The sequence below is a fragment of the Gopherus flavomarginatus genome, chromosome 3 (genome assembly GCF_025201925.1).
Source record: "Gopherus flavomarginatus isolate rGopFla2 chromosome 3, rGopFla2.mat.asm, whole genome shotgun sequence".
NCBI classification, from domain to species: domain Eukaryota; kingdom Metazoa; phylum Chordata; order Testudines; family Testudinidae; genus Gopherus; species Gopherus flavomarginatus.
The window spans coordinates 13,793,446-13,813,669 of record NC_066619.1 but is presented as its reverse complement, the minus strand read 5'-3'; the positions used below and the strand labels follow the sequence as shown (position 1 = coordinate 13,813,669).

Below are 20,224 nucleotides of genomic sequence, written 5' to 3'. Positions count from 1 at the left end.
CAAAGTGTAGACAGACACAAGTGATGTAATTACTGTGCCGGCTGTATGCCAATGTAAGTTAGGTTGACTTAATTTTTGTAGTGTAGAATGGCCTCAAGGAGAATATGTAACATGAAATGTGCCTTTCAGAAGAACTTCTTTATCCTCTCCTAGCTCCCTGATCCATAAACACAGTGCCATATGCCCATGGTCCTTTGACATTTATGTTGCTACAGATTCTTATTTACCCAAACGCTGCTGTTGGTGGCCCGGATTAATTTACAGCATAGATATTAATTGCAAGGACGGGATTGTCATAAACAGATAGCTAAGGGTTAATGTCTCTTTCACCTATAAAGGGTTAACAAACAGTGACCTGCAAACACCTGACCAGAGGACCAATCAGGAGACAAGATACTTTCAAATCTCATGGAGGGAAGCCTTTGTTTGTGGGTTTTGGGTTTGGCTTTGTTCTCTCTGGGTCCTGGACGGGACTAGAGGTACAACCAGGTTTCTGCCAATCTCCCTGCTACAGTCTCTTATCTATTCAGAATTGTAAGTAAGAAAAGGCGTTCATAGTTTTTTAATTTGTTTTTTGTTTCATTTGCATATGTGTACTTGCTGGAAGTAGCTTAAATTGTGTTTCTGCTGGAGAAAGTTTCTTTCTATTGTTTATAAGTTGAAAGACCCTGTAACTTTTTACCATCTAAAGTGCAGAGATAAACCTTTTACTTTTTTCTTTCTTTTTTTATTAAAAGTTTTGCTTTTTTAGACCTGTTTGATTTTTGTCTCCTAGTTAAGGTTCAAGGGAATTGGTGGGGAAAAGGGAAGGATAAATTATCTCTTTGTGTTAGATTCACGCAGCTTGAATCTGTAGTGCCTCTGGGTGACGGGGAAGGTAACACTCCTCTCGGTGTGGTGATTCGAGAAGTTGAATCAGGTGATCTCCTATTGTTCCCAGGGCGGGAAGGAGCTGGGAGGAAGAAGGGAAGGGGAAGGGAAGGGTTTATTTCCCTGTGTTGTGAGACTCAAGGAATCTGGGTCTTGGTGTCCCCTGGGAAGGTTATGGGGGAACCAGAGGGTATCAGGCCCTAAAAAGTCCTGATTGGTGGCAGCCTATCAGATCTAAGCTGGTAATTAAGCTTAGGGGAATTCATGCTAGTACCCATATTTTGGACGCTAAGGTCCAGATTTGGGAATTATACTATGACAGGGATCTTGTTCAACCTTGTGTTGTTTCCCTTCCCTTCATGAATTCTTAGGGTTGTGTGACTGCAACTGAACCTTTGCACAAAGGACCTTATCTAAATTGAAGTCAATGGGAGGCTTTCCATTGGTGTCAATGTCTTTGGACCAAACCCCCATTAGGAAATGAAATTGCTGCCAACTTTCTGTGAAATGAGAATAGTAACATTAGGACATAATACATGGCTTCTGGTGTACTGCTAAAGTACCAGTGTTTGGAACTCTTTTGGGTTGAGGATAAGCATTGCCAAACAAAACATGGGAGCACCTTCGTTGCCTAGCCTGCATTCGAGGCGGCAGGAGCCTCTCACCTGGCTTTGGAACTATTCCCATGGCTGATGTTCTCTTCCCTGTTTAGGTGAAGCTCAAAGCACCACTGGCAGGCTCTGGAAAAAGCTGTGTCCAGACCTCCTCAGCTGGATGGAGGAGCCATCTGGTTCCTCATGTGTCCACATCAAAAAAATCAGCACCAACATTGAAACCAGTTGTTTCCTTGTTGGCAATCTGAACAGAAAGCCAAGGTCTGAATTGTCACAGATATTGAACTGCCTTGCCATACCTCGCAGAGGTCCATCTTGGGCAGTACTGAGAAATACTGGTAGAGAGTGAGAAAAAATGTGTACTGTCTTTGTCTGTGATGTACCTATTCTATGGTTTAATGGTCTTCGTGCTCCAGTGTTGTCAATCCAAAACCTTTTGCCTGTTCACTGTGGTTTTGTCTAGATTAAGAAGAGTGGCTGGGATTTGCTAACATGCTAGCTAAACATGGCCTGATCATGACCTTTTTCCTTGTGAAGCCACAGGTTAATCATTTTGACTTCAATTTAGCTTGGCAAGGTCTTCCCTAGGCTTTTCATCACATAACCTCTAGCCTACTTGCACACTAGTGATAAGGTCGTGGTTAGGCCAGGGTTATCTAGCGCATGTTAGCAGACCATGACCTAACCCAGACCTCTTTTTCTAATCTAGATAAATCCTGTCAAACCATTCTTTTACAAAGAGAAAACGAGGAAACTAATTTTCAAAAGGGCATTTTACTTTTCTAAGCTGTAAAACCAATAAAGAAGCGTAAGCACCTGGAAATAACCTTAGACTTTGCATAGTTTAAGTTAATGCTGAATTATAGGTCATAACATTTTCATGAAATCCTGCCAACTTGGCTATTCCAAATGAGTTCAGAACTAAAGACTGGTCTCCAACTGGCCCTTAGGCCATTAAAACGCCAAAGTTGCTAAAGATCAAACACAATCAACAATCAGTGTTGCAGATAGCAGTTTATGCAACCCCTGACAAGGCTGCATATTTAGAATAGGACAAAACTATTACTGTACCCTGTGTGTGAGCTAAAATGATCTAACTGTTCCCTTTGCTTAATTAGTGATAACTCTTTCTTTCGGAAAAGTTTAATCTTATCCATCTTATTAGTAATACATTTGATTACAATGGAGCTGTATTATGCCTCAGAAATCTAAAAGGGCTATTGAACAAAGATGTCATTCTTTTTGCTAGGAAGCAGATGTAATGCATTGTTCATCAGAAACTTGAGGGATGAAGCAGCCAGCATAATTTAGTGTATATATTATCCTCCAAGTTAAAAGAACCAGGAGTTGCTCACTGATTCATATTATTATTTTTATTATTTGGCAAAAATTGAATATTATAAATAAAGATTAGCCATATCTGTGACTAAATCTAAGTGATACAGCTGCCTAAGTTACTTCCCTAAAAGAACACATCTGGCAACAAGAAATTAAATCGTTATGGACGGGAACTAATGACAAATCCTCCAAGTGAGTTTCTGTATGTGAGTACTCTGCTTAAAGTTTTTTTGCCACTGTTCCTGTAATAGTAAATTTTTGAAGTTCAGCTGACCAAACTGAATATTGACATGAGTCTGTTACTTCTTCACATGCTTTCATAGCCACTTGTTGGTACGTTCTTGTGTAGAGTGAAGGTAGTGAGATCAACCAAGGAGATTGGGACTGAGTCCCTCAACAATCAGAGGGAAAGGAAGACCATGATCAGTAAGGACCATAGAATACATTTTCTTCAAATTTTATTATGATTGGAATTTATCTCCAAAAAGAGACCAAACCACCCAGAACTTGTTTGTCTGGGATGTGTATCAGTATATGCAAGATTAAAATGTGTTAGCTAATCTGTGAATGTTTGAGTCGAGTCTAGCCACAATCTTCACTATTCAGAGACTAAGACTGAGGTTTGCCTGTTTTGTTTGTTTTTTGCTAGCAGGAAGCAAAGTTAAGACTTCACAACTCCCTTTTGTTATGTTTTAATATTAGCCAATGTGAGGAATTAGGAGTTCTTGACGCAGTTAGGGCTTGAAAAGGCCCTCAATTTAGTGTGATCCTGCTAGATTTTTGGCTTGATTTTGCAAACTGTCTTTATGCAGAATTCCCATTGAGTTGAATAGGAGTTTTGCACATACTAGGGTTGCTGGATTGGGACTTTAAGTGAGGATGAACCAATGAAAAACGATGAGAATCTTTGAAAGCTGTGAGAGTTAAGTAAAATTAAAGGAACTCGACCCAATACACTAGTGCTTCATCTGTAGATAGCTTCTGATGAACTGTTTCACAGGAATGTCCCTACTGGGTTCCATATACAGTCAGCATTTTAATGGAGATGAAGTGGGAGAGGTAATATCTTTTATTGAACCAGTTTCTGTGGACCAACATAAGTTGATTCAATAAAAGATATTACCTCACCTGGGGCCAACATGGGACCAACAACAGCACAGCAAAAAACATTTTGATGTACGTTTTAATTTCATACTGAGGCCACACCTGTTGGGGCTTGATCTTGTGATCTCTGGGTTGCACAATGCCGAAATGAACAGCTGAATTAAACAGAAGAGGGTATTGGGCAAAAGGATACTCAATGGAGGAAACAATCACTTTCCTTTTTCCTTTTACTATTGGGTTTTGTTGCATAATAGCAATCATCTCGATTGCTCTGGAGCATACTCAAAGCAAAAAAACTTTTGAGACTAATTAGCTTTGTTTCAGAGTTGCTTCAGACTCAGCAGCTGTTTCTAAATGTATGTATTGCAAAATAATAGAAATACTCTCTGGAGTTTCTTCCCTGCTAATACTGCATTTTCATAGGGTAATAGTCTCCACTTGTTGTCAAATTCAGTTAATAGGAAAGCATCACTGAACTCTTCATAAACATCCTCTGTTCTCCAAATGCTCTTGTACCTCCAGCGAATACACAAGCAGTCTGAATTCCCTATTCAAATTTTCAGTTGAAGCTATTGACAGACTATGAAAGCTGCCATTCATTACCAAGGATAGTTGTCAATTACTCTTGACAGGAATTAATTTTTGGAGGCACAGAAATGACCTGCTGATCTAATGACTTCCACATTTTTCTTGCGGGGACAGGGGAAAAGATCTTTTATTGGACAGTGTGTAATGTTTTTATGCAGCAAAAAGCCAAACCTTTCCAAAGGTGCTGGAACAATTTGTATAGTGGGGGTGCTGAGAGTTACTGACTGTAAAACCTGTATATGATGGAATCTCCTTCCAGCCAGGGCGTGCAGCAACACCCCTAATTCCATCTCTGTCTGGGAGACTGAGCCGACTCCTCTTGAGCTCAAGGGGAGTTTTTCCAGTGACTTGAATGGCAGTTGTTCTGGGTTCTTGTTGTCTCTCTCACTCTGTCTGTTGTATGGCCCCTATTATTTGTAGTCAGCAGGGAACAATTCTCACCCTCCTTTCACAGTGAATTATTGAGGCACAGAGGGTGGGATTCATAAAGGTGCTTAGTCACCTAAGCCCCCAGACTTAGGCACTTTTGGGTGCCACTGCGATACATAAACCCCCTGCTCAGATGCCACCAAACCCTGTGGGCGCCTAAACTTGCTTGGCACCTACTTTTTGTGGTAAAAGTTCCCTAGGTTCCTATGTTTCTGCCTCCGAGTATGTGTACTGCAGCCTTACTCAGGCTGTCTGGTCACCTATCTCTCGCCTAAGTCCCAGAGAGGATCATGAACCAGGGGAAGGTCGGTGTGGCAGGTTCCCCCAAGGTGCCACCTGGAACTGGGGTACCACTGAGCCCTGTGACCCAACAGCCTGGGCTCCCTTTCACAGTATACTGCTGTAACAAGCTGCAAAGCCCTCCAGCCTGCACTTTCACCAGCATTCACACAGGTAGCGACACACCCAGCTGCAGTTACATGCAGGCTCTCTAACCACCAGCTTCCCAGCCTAGCACCCCAGAGCAGTACTGTCCTGCCCTAGTCAAATCTGGCCATTATATGGGTTTAATACCCAGTCCACCTCTGCCTCAATGTGAAGAGGAGAATGAGGGATACAAACATCCCAGCTGAGTGCCCTAACCACTGCGCTAGGAGTGAAAAAGGAGGTCCTCCTCCTTCTCCTCTCCTTCCTCATCCCCCCACCTCCCCTAGCTGTTTTGTGTAGATCTAGGCAGTCTCTGAGCATGTCTGCTGCCATAGGCGCTGACTTTATTTTGTTTTTCCCCAGGGGTGCTCCAGCCCCGCTCAGCCTGAGGCCCTGCCACTACTTCACCCCTCCCTCTGATGCCTCGCTCTTGCTCTGCCTCTTCCCGCCCCCCCCCACCCTCTCCCCCATGGTCCCATCCTCGCTCCACCTCTTCCTGCTCCTGCTCTACCCCCTTCCTGAGGCCCTCACCTCTGGCTGCTCTCTGCTCTCTGCCAAACCCCTCCCCCAGCTGCCAAACAGCTGATCAGTGGAACCCCACTGAACAGCTGATTGGGGGTGGGCTGCCAAACAGCTGATAGCAGGGCCCTGCAGAACAGCTGTGGCTGGTGGGTGCTGAGCACCCACTATTTTTTTCCCTGTGTGCTCCAGCCCCAGAGCACTCACGGTGTCAGCACCGATTCCTGTTGGATTAGGGCCCCCCACACACACATAGGTGGCCAAATGTCTATCTTCACCCAGCTTGTTACTTGCTAGCAGAAAGAGGCACCTCCGTGAAGCCTGGACTTAGGCACCTGTCTCTGAGAGCAGGTTGGAGCTTAGCACATACCTCTCTCATTGGCATCTCCCATTAGCTAGCTTAGGCAGTTCCCTGCTTAGCATGTGCTGGCTTTTGTGAATCGAATTCTAAGGCATCTGTCTGTTTCCATTAATTGTATAGGGAGCCTAGGTGCCTGCTCAGGCTTTGTGAATCGTGGTGTGTTCCTGTGATTTTCTCAGCACCTAAAAGCTGTTGCGATGCTCAGTGCCTAATTGCCTAAGTCCCTTTGTGACCAGAGAGAGAAATTGACTTTTTGAAGGTCATATAAAGAATCTATGGCAACGCTAGGAATTGAACTCCCATCACCTGAGTCACAGGCCAGTGCCTTGCCCATGCTTCCTTCTTCCTCTAGGGTGAATTATTCTGCTTTTCAGATTAGTTATGATTCAATTCCTAGGGCTGCCATAAAGTTGGAGTGTCAGCAAATCACAGGCAACAGGGCTGGCTCCTTTCTGCACACTCCACTGCGTCTTTATGGATCCTAAACACGCGGCGGAGTAACAGTCACAGTGTTCGTCAACATGGGGATGCATTTTAACAGGCTACTCCCATGGCTGTGTTTGTAAAATGGAATTAAAATGATTAGAACTCATCTAGCCAGGTAATCACAATGCTGCCCAGAGTTAGGTCTCTGGCTTTTACCCAGCAGGTTATATATCAGACAGCTGTGCCATTGCTTGATTGTTTGACGCCCTGCTGGTAACCTGCTACATTGCAAGTCATGCACATGGAAGCTAGTCAGAAATGTATAATAGAGAGATTCACCCGAGCACAGTCGGAGATGATAGCTTTAAGTAATGAAGCATGATCCTCCCTGCTTATTGCAATAGATGAGTTTGGCAGCTCGTGCTTGAGGGTACCATCTAGTGGCTGAAATAAGATTAGCTAAAACTGTTAGCTGCCCCTTCCTCCCCCAGCACTTTTTGTTTTTTAAAAAAAAATATTGCTGAGATTCCCTTTTACGGAATTTCAGGAGACAGACTTCATACCTCCAATGAGTAACTGGCAGCTAAATGAACTGCACGGTTAGTGGAATAGTGTGGCATGGCAGAAAGGGCATCTGGTCAATATCAATTTGTAAGTGGAAGGAGGGATTGAGTTTAAGCTGAAAGGAAAATAACGAAGTGGCTTTCAAATTTCTGAAGGACTGGGATGGATCCATAAGTTGTCCGTGGCTCCTGGTGCCTGGAAGTATGAGTAGTTTAGAACAAGCAGGGATGCGATGGAGTGACTCAAAGGAACCTGTGAAATGCATTATTTATTTGTATTACAGGGGGACAGGGGGCAGGAAAAGCCCCAGCCAAGATCAAGGCTCCATTGCATTTAGTGCTGGACATATTCCATAGTACAATTTAACTAGACAAGAGAGGGGAAAGGGGGGATTTACACATGGAGAACTGATACCCAGAGAGAGAGAGAGAGAGAGAGTACTTGCCCAGAGTTTATAGGATGTCTGTGGAACAGCTGGGAATTTAGCTGAATCCCAGGCTGGTGCCAACAGTCACACGACCCTCCCACTTCCCAACAAAACAAACCCTGAGCCCTTTAATGCTAGAAAACTCAATGTAGCGCCAGGCGGAATTGCCAGTCAGTTCACTTGGCTGTTGACAGCTGCACCCAAGTTTGTTAGGAGCATACAAGACAATAAAGCACTTGACTACCACACCTCCCACTTCTTCAGAACACCCAGGGCCATGTCAGTTAGTGCCACCCCATTACTTTCCAGAGATAGCATCCATGTAACATCTCTCAGAATCCTTCCTGGGGACTGCTTTATGAGTGCCACTTTCCTAGATGAGTTGTGTCAGTGGAAGCTGGAATGCCTAAGTGCACAGCATACATGATTGCATGGAAAAAGAAAAGGTCAGCAGTCATTATACACATAGGATACACCCTTGCAGGTTACACAGGTTGTGCACTAGTTACCCTGAAGATGTAGAGACATCAGGAAATAGTTGAAAGCTCTAATTTCAGAAACGCTGAAATATGATGATCCTGAAACACAATGTGAAATTGATATTTGTCAGCTATTCACTGAATAGCATCCATGAAACTGACAAGAATGTCAATTTCCTTAGCAGCTCTGCAGCAGGGAGCCAGCCTGACCTGTGATGGACCCCCAGGGCTGCTAGGCTGTCTTCTCCTGCTGGGGATCTGGAGTCTGACAAGTATCCTGCCATGGAGTGGGGTTCTTAGCAGTCCCAAAAGACCTGGCTTTAGCCAAGGCTGCTGCCACAGAGCAGGGACCTATCCTGGCTGTCTCATTTTGTTGTGAAAAACTCTGAAAGGTCTAATCTTCATTCTGATGTGTAACAAAAACAAATATTGAAATAGCTTTTTTTTTTGTGAAACAGAATTTGTGTTGTCTGAAAGTTAACCACATGCACAAGTGTTTGCAAGATCAGGGCCATCTCACTTTAGTTTTGAAAGTTCTTTTCTTCCTTCTCTGGCTGTGCAACATGACACTTGGTCCCGTCAGCTCTTCCAGCTCGATGGTTGATCCATGAAGTCATTGCCTCAAATTTGCGTCCTAGGGATGTCAATGAAATCTTCAAGGTATCTTATTTGGCAAGCTCTTGTACAATCATATCTCTCACTGACCAGTCCTGCTCTAGGGAAGTCAGTGTATTAGTTGCTGTTTGCAAAAATTGGTCAGCTCTGGGTGTGGCTTGAAGAAGTGCTCTCTGCTGTCTTGTTTGGACACTTATACCCTGATCCTGATCCTGGTAAACTGCTCTATGCAGGATGCAACATGGACCAGTGAGAGGTTGTGTCACTGCTTGTCCTGAAACCTAAGTGCCCTAAAATGCTCTGCTGCTATAGCTCAATGTCTGGATGCTCCCAGCCAGCAGATAACTATGCACTGAGTGTCTATGTGATGAATAGTCCTGGTTCAGCAACTCTGACTCCAGCAGTCTGCATGTTACACCACATCCTCACTCTGCTCTTCACCAGACTTGGTTCCTACTAGTCAAATGACCTCAGCATACCCCACATCCTGAATGTCCCCAAAACCGTATGCCCTGAAACGTCCAGCCTCTATTGGAACATTTGGTAATAAGGTCTGTTGCTCCTTTAAAGAGACAAAAACACAACTGTTTGTTGTGTTAACTGGAGTTAAACAGTCCCTTTGATTCGAACACAGCACTGGGTTAGTTTAGATTGGACGTAAAGGAAGTTTATTAACAAAAAGAGAAGATTGGAAGTGAGTTCAAGTGTAAAGGAGAAAGACAGAAACAGTTACCAGCAAATAAAAGTGCGAAAGTGAAATCCCTTGCGGCTCTTTGCCCCTCTCTCTTTTTTTTTTTATAATCCAGTGAACCTTTGAAATCTGCCCTTCTCAAAGTCCAGTGCCCCTGCAGTGAGGAGAGGTACCATAGAGTCTCATGGAGAAGGTTCCATGCTGGTTTCTTCCCCACTGGTGCTTTCTACCATGCACGTTGATCTGACCCTGCAGCCTCCAACATGCCAATGAATGGCTGCTTGATTGTGGTTGCCAATTGTCTGTGATTGCACCTGGATGGAGGCATCAGCCTTTTTGTCTGGAAAAAACCTGTTTACCTGCACCCCAAACTTACTGATTCAAGCACGTTTTAGTCCCATATTTCTTTCACATTTGTACAGTCCTTTGCGTGTATACTGTACATACAACATAAAAGAATATTAATGATCAGTGTGTTACTGGTTTTTCCAATGATACCTTACACAACACCTGTTAGATACAGATTAGGATGTACACTGAATCGGGGTACACTGAATGGTCAGGCCAGCTGAAACTCTCTGATACCAGAGCCCCTTGCTCTCTTTCATTGGGATGCTCTTAGGGTCACAGCATGTTTCTTCCTTCACAAGACTGGGGGCTCAAGGCCTAATAATGCTGTTCGTAGCATGTGGGAACAGAAGTTCACCAGCAAGATCAAAGCTTTAAACTGTACCCACTCTGTCTTTGGCTGTTAGAAATGAGAACTCTCCGGGGTTTGCATCTCCTCTTGTTGCACTAGCTATACTGGCAAAAGTCTTCAGGAGTCCTCCCTACTGGGAGTCAGGTTCTGCCCCTCTACTTCTTATTTATTATTAAGAGATTTTAACTCATATTATTTTATTGTGTGGTGATGCATTTTGTGACAGGGGCTCTTCAACTGTCAACCTGATTTTTAGTATTTAAAAAATTAGCTGTGACAGGTACTGTATTTGCACCGCAGCCCCCTGGCCAAATTTGTAGTCCTGCAGTTGTATTTCCTACATATTGAATGAAAACTCATCAACACATCTCAAAATAGGAATATTAAAGACTTGTAGCAAACTACCCAGGAACGGTCTCTAGACGAGGAAATATTTGGCAAATAACATAAAATAATAAAAATGTACAAGTAATTTGTAGGCTCTTCGTGGAGAGAGAGGACCATCGCTGAGTACATTATTTGCTGCATGTTGTTCACTCAGATCTAACTATCAATGGAGCTTGCCACCTGATATAAAAAAAGATGAGTACTGCAACAGTACAATCAGTCGGCTAAACTAGGGTGGGATTTTTTAAATTGTTGAACATTGTCCTAAATTTCCTCCCATTGAAGTCAATGGGTATTTTTCCATTGATATCAATGGGAGTGGGGTTAGGCTAACCTGGATCGTATCTGAAAAATCCCATCCCTAGTTTTGAAGAGTCTGGGCAATGGAAATATCTATGCTTCTTATTGACGTAAGTGTTTTTTGGGCTCCTTAGTGCTACATATGATTGCAGTTTGGCATTGCAACGTCAAAGGTACAGTGCTTGATATCTTCACTCACTTATGACTTTTTTATATTCTATAAAGCAGCAACATTTTTAAACTGGATGGGGTAGCTGGATAGGACCTTTCCAAGTCTTTGCACATCTTCAGTTGACTGATCTTTCTTCAAAATATTTGTTATCGCCTGCTCTTGCTGAGTATTGGCTAAGTTGCAAAGTTAGCTGCAGTGTAGTGTTCAGAATTGGAGGGGTCAGATCTAAACCTGAGCAGTTGTATGGGTTACTCAGATCATTGATGTTTCAGAAAAACAAGGCTAACATAGACCTTAGTGTGTTTAACGGCCATGTGTCAGCACCACAGTTTGCCCCATTTGTGTCATTTGTTCAGACTTCCAGTAAAAAGACCAAGAACTGAATGATCTGCTCCTCCTGCCCTGAGAAGTGGACGCCAAAGGTCACTGAGCTCTTACTAGGGAAAAGGTCTTCCTAGAATGGTTTGCACCCCTTCCACAGAGGGAGAGAAGATGATCCAAAGCTTTGGGTGCTAGCCTAACCTAGCCTAGCCTGTGGGACGCCTGTGTTCAGTTCCCTCCTGTGCCTCAGGAATCCTGTCTGAGTTTGGATAAGTCATTTAGTCTCTCTGTGCTTCAGTTCCCTATCTGTAAAATGGGAATAATAGCACTGCCTTTCCTCAGAGGAGTGTTATCAGGATAAATACATTAAAGATTGTGAGGTGCTTGGCTATTCCAGTGATGGGGAGTTATAAGTACTGTAGATGGAAGAAGCAGGGAATATCAGATGTCTCTGTGGCACAGTTTCCAGCCCCACAGAGAGTTCCCTGCAGAATTGGGATGGGGGGAGGTGCTAATGCAAGGAGGTGTGTGCACAATACCCTCCAGCAGAGACTCCACTTATCTTGTCACTCTTATTAGGTGAGGGATCAATGTAGGATTAATTTTGGAAAAGTTTTGGGAGAGTATTTTAATTGCCTTGGCTAAGCTTTGGTTTTACCTCTTTATTGAAATTTTTTTGTATGCGTTGGCATCCTGGGTCTCCCTATGGTGGCAGTGTTACAACAGCCAGGAAAGGCTATGAATGGTGGCCTGCATAGTACACTAGGATTGTCATACACATGTTGGTTGAAATGCTGACCCCCATAATGACAAAACTCCACTGACTTCAGTGGAACCAGAATTTCACTCTTTGAGTCTGCTGCAATAGTTACCATAGCATTCTGTGTACTAACCATTATGAACAGTGGCTCTTAGCATCCCATATTGTCCAAGTGCTCCCAAGGCATTTTGCACCACTGTGACAGGTCTGGTGTGTATCAGTACGCTTTATGTTGATCCATGGCTTGTATTGTTAGTATGCTGGGCATTTCTCCTTCTGTCTTTGCAGTTAACAAGTATGTGGTCAGAGTGTTTACCGGAGACATTAGCGGCAGTGGAACAGATGCGGATGTCTTCATTAATATCTTTGGCGAGAATGGAGACACAGGTATTCAAATGCAAATCATTTCCTAAAATACTTTTCCTGCTCTGCCCTAGGCGAACCTGATATCTGAACAACAAACAGCACAATCTGGAAAATGCAAAATGATTTGGCTCCGTGAAAGGACAACAAATGGCCCGTCTAGTTTAGGATATTTTAGACCCATAATTTTCAGCAGGTGCAACAGCAGAACAGCTGGAATATGAACCAGGGTCAGGCTTTTCTACTGCTGTGTCATCTAACACAAAAATTCCTGGTATAGATACATGGGCATAGACCAATTCAACAGGGAAACAATCCTCTGAAATATCTGATGTTCCCATACATGAAGGGAAAGAAAAATATTGGCAATCCCTTTTGGGAAACTGAGAGAAGAATTTTGTTCATGCATATTCTTTCAAACTTTAATTGTCAACTGTGATTGAATATCTGTCCATTTAAAGTGTGATCGTGTCACCATTTGTATCACCATTTAATTCAAATCAGCTGATAAGCTGCATTTATTTTGTGAAACAGAGGCTGTAGCAAAACATGATAGTATGCAGTTGATTTTAGTAAACATTATGTTTCATCTAAAGATCAGAAGAATAATTAGAGATGGGCCCAAACCAACCCCTCACACCTACCTTACAGAAAAGTCTTCAAGACTTCACTAAAAAAATGAAATCCTTTCTATAGTTTAACTATCCTATAGAATTTAGTACAGAAAGATATCACTTCTCTTGCATTACTCATAGACTCATAGACTTTAAGGTCAGAAGGGACCATTATGATCATCTAGTCTGACCTCCTGCACAATGGAGGCCACAGAATCTCACCGACCCACTCCTGTAACACTCCGCTAACCTATGTCTGAGTTATTGAAGTCCTCAAATCGTGATTTGAAGACCTCAAGGTGCCAGAGAATCCTCCAGCAAGTGACCCGTGCCTCACACTGCAGAGAAAGGTTAAAAACATCCAGGGCCTCTGCCAATCTGCCCTGGAGGAAAATTCCTTCCTGACTCCAAATATGGCTATCAGTTAAACCCTGAGCATGTGGGCAAGACTCACCAGCCAGCACCCAGGAAATAATTCTCTGTAGTAACTCAGATCCCACCCCATCTAATATCCCATCACAGACCATTGGGCATATTTACCTGCTAATAATCAAAGATCAATTATTTGCTAAAATTAGGCTATCCCATCATACCATCCCTCCATAAACTTATCAAGCTTAGTCTTGAAGCCAGATATGTCTTTTGCCCCCACTACTCCTCTTGGAAGGCTGCTCCAGAACTTCACTCCTCTAATGGTTAGAAACCTTTGTCTAATTTCAAGTCTAAATTTCCTAGTGTCCATTTTATATCCATTTGTTCTTGTGTCCACATTGATACTGAGCTTAAATAATTCTTCTCCCTCCCTGATATTTATCCCTCTGATATATTTATAAAGAGCAATCATATCACCCCTCAACTTTCTTTTGGTTAGGCTAAACAAGCCAAGCTCTTTGAGTCTCCTTACATAAGACAAGTTTTCCATTCCTCGGATCATCCTGGTAGCCCTTCTCTGTACCTGTTCCAGTTTGGATTCATCCTTCTTAAACATGGGAACTACACACAATATTCATCCTTCTTAAACCAGAACTACACACAATATTCCAGATGAGGTCTCACCAGTGCCTTGTATAATGGTACTAACACCTCCTTACCTTTACTTGGAAATACCTCGCCTGATGCATCCAAAAACCACATTAGCCTTTTTAACGGCCATATTGCATTGGTGTCTCATAGTCATCCTGTGATCAACCAATACCCCGAGGTCCTTCTCCTCCTCTGTTACTTCCAACTGATGTGTCCCCAATTTATAACCAAAATTCTTGTAGTTAATCCCTAAATGCATGACCTTGCACTTTTCACTATTAAATTTCATCCTATTACTATTACTTCAGTTTACAAGGACATCCAGATCTTCCTATATGATATCCCGGTCTTCTCTGTGTTAGCAATACCTCCCAGATTTGTGTCATCCGCAAACTTTATTAGCACATTCCCACTTTCTGTGGAATGATTCTTAAACATCTGTTGAAAGGATTTCATTCCCTATTAAATTCTATCGGCTTTTAGAGTAATTAATGTAGAATACTATTGGTTTTATCCCTGTTCAATTCTTCAACACTTTTCCATAAAAGCAAACTCCTTTGAGTTCAGAGGTGTTGAAAATCCAAACTTGCAAATAACTCCTCTCTTTATAGTGGTCTTGAGTAAAATTCAGAATCCAAAAGCCCCTGAGCTTTGAGGCATGGTAAATCTGGAATTCTGCAGCTTGTATCTACCCCAAAAGTATTTTAAATGGTTGGATAGACTTTTAAAATCAGAACTGTTTGAAATGTTGCAATAGAGAAAATAAAAGAGCCACCCAATCATCTATCTTTGGAAACTTCTGAGTAATGTAAGTAACTGTCATAGGGTGACCTGGCCTGGAGCACCCTCCTACAGCAAGCCATTATATGACAGGTGTGCCTGCCTCAGTTTCCCTTTCACACAGGCACACTTGCTTAAGTAGTACCTCTATTTAGGACCAGTTAATTACCAAAACAATGCCCCGTAAGAGTCCCAAATATAGTTTACTTCTCACACTCACTGTATATAGTCCTTAAAACCCTGTTCTTCCCCGTGGGAATCCCTCCAGCCTCTGTGCTGGGAGTCCTTCCATACCATACTGCAGTATCTTCTGCCACACCTGGGCTCTTCATCACACACCTCCTGTCCTTTTGTCAGGACAGCCACCACCCCTCAGCCCCTCCAGATGGGGTGCAGCCCCACTCTTCCCAGTGGGAACTCTCCCTGTTGCTGTGCTGGGAGCCCTTCAGCCCTCTGACTTCAGCTCAGGCGTGTCCGCCAGTAAGTCTCTCCACTGCTTCCCTGCCGTCAGCCCTCTCTGGCCCTTGGCTCCAGCTCTCTGGCGTGAAAGCCAGCAGTCAACTCCCTCTGCTGTTCTGCCTTCAGCCCTCCAGCCCTGGCTTGGGGAAATCAGCCAGCAAACCCCACTTGCTGCTCTCCTGCTTTTGTGTGTGCTGAAGGAATGGTGCTACATCATTGGATTATAAAGTTCCCTGTCTTCTACTATCCGCACTGTATAGAAGCAGTGTTTTGGTACTGGTTGATTTAGTCATAACAGTAGCGTTGCTAGACAGAGATTTTTGTAAATGTATAAATATGTACTGAGACCTTCACCAACTTTTTCCCATCTCAATCACCTGTCCCTGTGCTGTTGTTTTGCTTAGGGGAGAGGAGACTGGACAATGACAAGGACAACTTTGAAAAGGGAGCAGAGGACAAGTTCACCCTTGATGCTCCAAATTTGGGAAAGTTACGGAAAATTACCATAGGCCACAATAACAAGGGTGGCTCTGCCGGCTGGTTCCTTGACAAGGTTAGTTATTCCTTAGGAGACAGTTAATTAAGGCTGCGCTGGGACCAAAACGTCTAACTTCTCATCTACTCACTGGTTCGATACCAACAGACTCATAGACTCATAGGTCAGAAGGGACCAATATGATCATCTAGTCTGACCTCCTGCACAAGGCAGGCCACAGAACCCCACCCATCCAATTTTATAACAACCCCTAACCCAGGACCGAGTTATTGAAATCCTCAAAATTGGTTTGAAGACCTCAAGCTGCAGAGAATCCACCAGCAAGCGACCCGTGCCCCACGCTGCATGGGAAGGCGAAAAACCTCCAGGGCCCCTGCCAATCCGCCCTGGAGGAAAATTCCTTCCCGACCCCAAATATGGCGATCAGCTAAACCCTGAGCATGTGGGCAAGACTCACCAGCCAGCACCCAAGAAGGAATTCTCTGCAGTAACTCAGTTCCCATCCCATCCAACATCTCCCCGCAGACCATTGAGCAGATCTATCTGGTGGTAATCCAAGATCAATTGCCCAAATTAACGATCCTATCATAACATCCCCTCCATATATTTATCAAGCTTTGTCTTAAAGCCAGGAAAGTCTTTTGCCCTACTACTTCCCTCGGAAGGCTGTTCCAGAACTTCACTCCCCTAATGGTTAGAAACCTTCGTCTAATTTCAAGTCTAAACTTCCTAATATCCAGTTTATACCCATTCGTCCTCGTGCCTACATTAGTACTAAACTTAAATAATTCCTCTTCCTCCCTAACGTTAACCCCCCTGATATATTTATATAGAGCAAGCATATCCCCCCGCAGCCTTCTTTTGGCCAGGCTAAACAAGCCAAGCTCTTTGAGTCTCCTTTCATAAGGCAATTTTTCCGTTCCTCGGATCATCCTAGTAGCCCGTCTCTGAACCTGTTCCAGTTTGAATTCATCCTTCTTGAACATGGGACACCAGAACTGCACACAATATTCCAGATGGGGTCTCACCAATGCCTTATATAACGGTACTAACACCTCCTTATCCTTGCAGGAAATACCCCGCCTGATGCATCCCAAAATTGCATTTGCTTTTTTAACAGTCGTATCACTGGTAATTTGGTCATTCAAGTTTCTTGTTACTCAGAAAAGTGTGGGTGAAGCATTGAGCATTCAAAGCTAATAACCACACCAAAATCTTTGGAGATAATTGATGTTTAAAACTGCAAATCTGGTGTTGACGATGGTATGTGAAGGGCGAGTGCAGGTGTTATAGCAGAAACTTCTCTTTCCTGTCCTGCCAGTGAATTCAGCCATGTCCTGCAACACTCTAATTTTGAGCCTGCTCTAAATAGTTGGTCCAATAAAAGATATTACCTCACCCACCTTGTCCCTTTAATGTTCTGGGGCCGACACAGCTATAACACTGCATATATTCTAAATAGAGGTGCTCAAGCATGTGACCAAAAAACAGAGGCTCTGAGTTTCTGAATTCTTGGGGGGCACTTGATCCCTGCTCTAGCCCAGGCCTCGCCCCCACTCCATCCCTTCCCTCAAGCCCCCCTGCCTCTTCCTGCCCCTGCTCCTTCCCTCCCTCTGTGCCTTCTGCACGGCACTGAACAGCTGATCACCAGTGGAGGGGAGGTGCTGGGGGGATGGGAAGGAGCTAATCGGCGGGGCTGTGAGTGGGTACTGAGCACCCACTGTTTTTTTTCCATGGGTGCTCCAGCCCCAGAGCACTTACAGAGTCGGTGTCTATGCCAAAAATGAAGACCAGGTTGTAACTCACCATTGACTTGACCTAAGTCAGTGTTTGGGCCCTGGAGTGCAGAGGTGTAAGTACTCTGCACCTTCTAACATCAACTCTCCCTGCTCGCTGCTCGCCTCACTCGTTCAGTGAAAGGTCTGTTAAAGTGACTCACATCTGTGGCAAACACTTATTATTTTACAGGCCAGTGCAAGGTCCAGGCACCACTGAGCTCCCATATAATCCCTCAGAATAGTTTAGTGGTACAAGGGCACGCTATAGAGAGTATACAGTTTAGTGTGTCTTGTTTCAGTGAAAACTGTTGCATGATCATTTGCATGGTAAATGGAGGGGGTGGGGGTTAAATGGGCTACTAACTTTTCTCTGTGTCTGCTAATGTGCTCACTGCTTTTACTCCACATGACTGCAGCTCACCACCTTCTTTGTGCAACCAAAGGACCTCTCATTAACAGTTCTCCTTGGAAGTCCCTGTTTGATTTCTTTCCTCTCCAGCCCCAAACGCTCACTGAAGCTAATGGCAAATCTGTCATTTGGAGCATTTGTGACTAGGGGCACAGCAAATGAGTCAAATTGCTGGACCACTTACAATATAGAAAACTTACCCATGCAGTAAGTATACCGCATCTGGGCAGATTAACAGAAATTGTCCATGCTATTTCAGAGCGCGTTTAGCTCAAGTGGGTCCAACTACTACAGAGCACAATATAGGTATCATTCTAAAAGGTGAGCTGCAGTCAGTGGGAATTGTAGGTTCCCATATCAGAAAATCATGTGGAATGTTTTGCCTGCAGATCCACTCTGATTTATTTTCAGTAATTACAGGCGTAGCTATAATCCTTGTGTAGGAGATCTTCAAGGAACACCTCTTGTAGGTGCTGCAGGACATGGTGTTGGTGATCCAACAGATGACACATTTCCTGCTGAGTTATTACTGAACAAACTCCCCAAACTGATGTTAGGGGGCTCTGCACTAGATGATGTCACTGTTCAGATGAGATGCAAAACCAGGAGTATAATCTAGTGACTATTATATATATTAAAAAGGGTCCTGATTAACACTGTAATTATGTGGTAATGAATATCTTAGTAATTTGTCCTAAGCCAAACTTTATAACCTACACCATTCACCTTTGAAACTTTTTGTATGTTTAGTTCACTTATGCACTCATTAAGTAGTTCATCTACCCAAACATGATCCAGTGATAACAGCACAGGTTACTTAAATGCTTGTTTAACAACTTGCAAAATAATTACCTTTGATATCTGGGTGATATGAATCATTCCCACATCTTACCATAATATGCACCATTTTGGAAACATGGACAGACATAAAACACAAAGAAATATAGAGGAAAAATGTTAATAAAATAGCTGTGTCTTCTTTCAAAGCTTCACCAGCACAACCTTATTGGTTGTCGTTTGCATTGGGATCGTGCCCAGAGTCCCCCAGCTGTGCATACACAGAGACAGCCCCTCCCCTGAAGCGCTAACAATCTAAATAAACTAGACAGCCAAAGAGTGGGGAAGAGGAAGTATTATTATTCCCAAATTTGCAGATTAAGCAATTCATCCAAGGTCACACAGAAAGCCTACGGAAGAACTGGGACTAGAGCATAGTGTCAATGTGTCAGTTCAGTGCCTTGACCTTAAGACCAATTTTGCTGTCTGCCTGACTCTGCCTTTTTCTTGGGGCCTTGTTGTATGGTTCACTCCAGTTAGCTGTCTCTCCCCACTGCAAGGGTTGCAAAAAGTCTGCTTTTCCAGACTGGCTTGCCCCAGTTACTAGTATTGTTTTATTTGCTATGTGCCAGCAACGTGTTTGCTTCCTGTCAACTTGTCAGAGTTAAGAGTCTCAAATCACAAGGCTCATTCTAATTCAAGATGCAGAAGGTAGGCAGCCCTTTCATCCATTTGTTGCTGGCTCTAGGGATGGTCCAGCAAGGTGCCAAGTTTCTTCATCTCGGGGGTGCTCAGGCTTTGTAGGACTGAGCCCTTGGAGAAGAAAGTTAAAGGATAGAAGGTGAAATGAGATAACAGTGATTCCAGTTCAATCGAGTCATTCCTTAGAACGGCACTGCAGGGTGTTTTATAACAGAAGATAAACACTGATATAACTCACTCAGAGTTCGAACTCCTGGTATTCTCCTATCAGATAATAAAAGGTTAAAGAGTATTTAGATAACTTGAATATATTGACATCAGCAGAATATACTGAATACACCCTAGAGTGCTGAAGGAATCAGTGTCTGAACCATTGGCAAAAAGGCAATTACTGTACTATTTTGGGTTGTATTACTAGGAATATCACATATAAAACAAGTCAGATAATTATTCTGCCCTATTTAGCATGTTTAGGTCTAAAGCATGTGAAAGTTCAGAGGAGAGAAAGAAAGATTATTAAAGATCTGGAAAATAAGAGCTGTGAGTAAAAAGTTAAGTGAACTCAGCAAATCCTTTTTGGAGAAAAGCAGACTGAAGAGAGATGGGGTTAACTGCCTGCAGATGTGTGAATAGATTTTATAAAGGGGACAGCAAGGACAGAACGGGAAACTCTTCATTGTAGGGAAGAGGTAAAATGTAGGTTTGGTACCAGAAAATGTAGAGAGAACACGC

The 20,224-nt window shown here is 43.4% G+C and overlaps 1 protein-coding gene across 1 annotated transcript in view; it reads left to right on the top strand.

The window, feature by feature from the left end:
• The window catches only part of LOXHD1 (lipoxygenase homology PLAT domains 1), a 209,944-nt gene that overhangs the window by 30,740 nt on the left and 158,980 nt on the right, over positions 1 to 20,224 (top strand). Inside the window, exons 5-6 of the mRNA XM_050943268.1 lie at positions 12,380 to 12,478; positions 15,735 to 15,883. Of these exons, the coding sequence (XP_050799225.1) occupies positions 12,380 to 12,478; positions 15,735 to 15,883 (248 nt within the window). The remainder of the gene's footprint in view (positions 1 to 12,379; positions 12,479 to 15,734; positions 15,884 to 20,224) is intronic.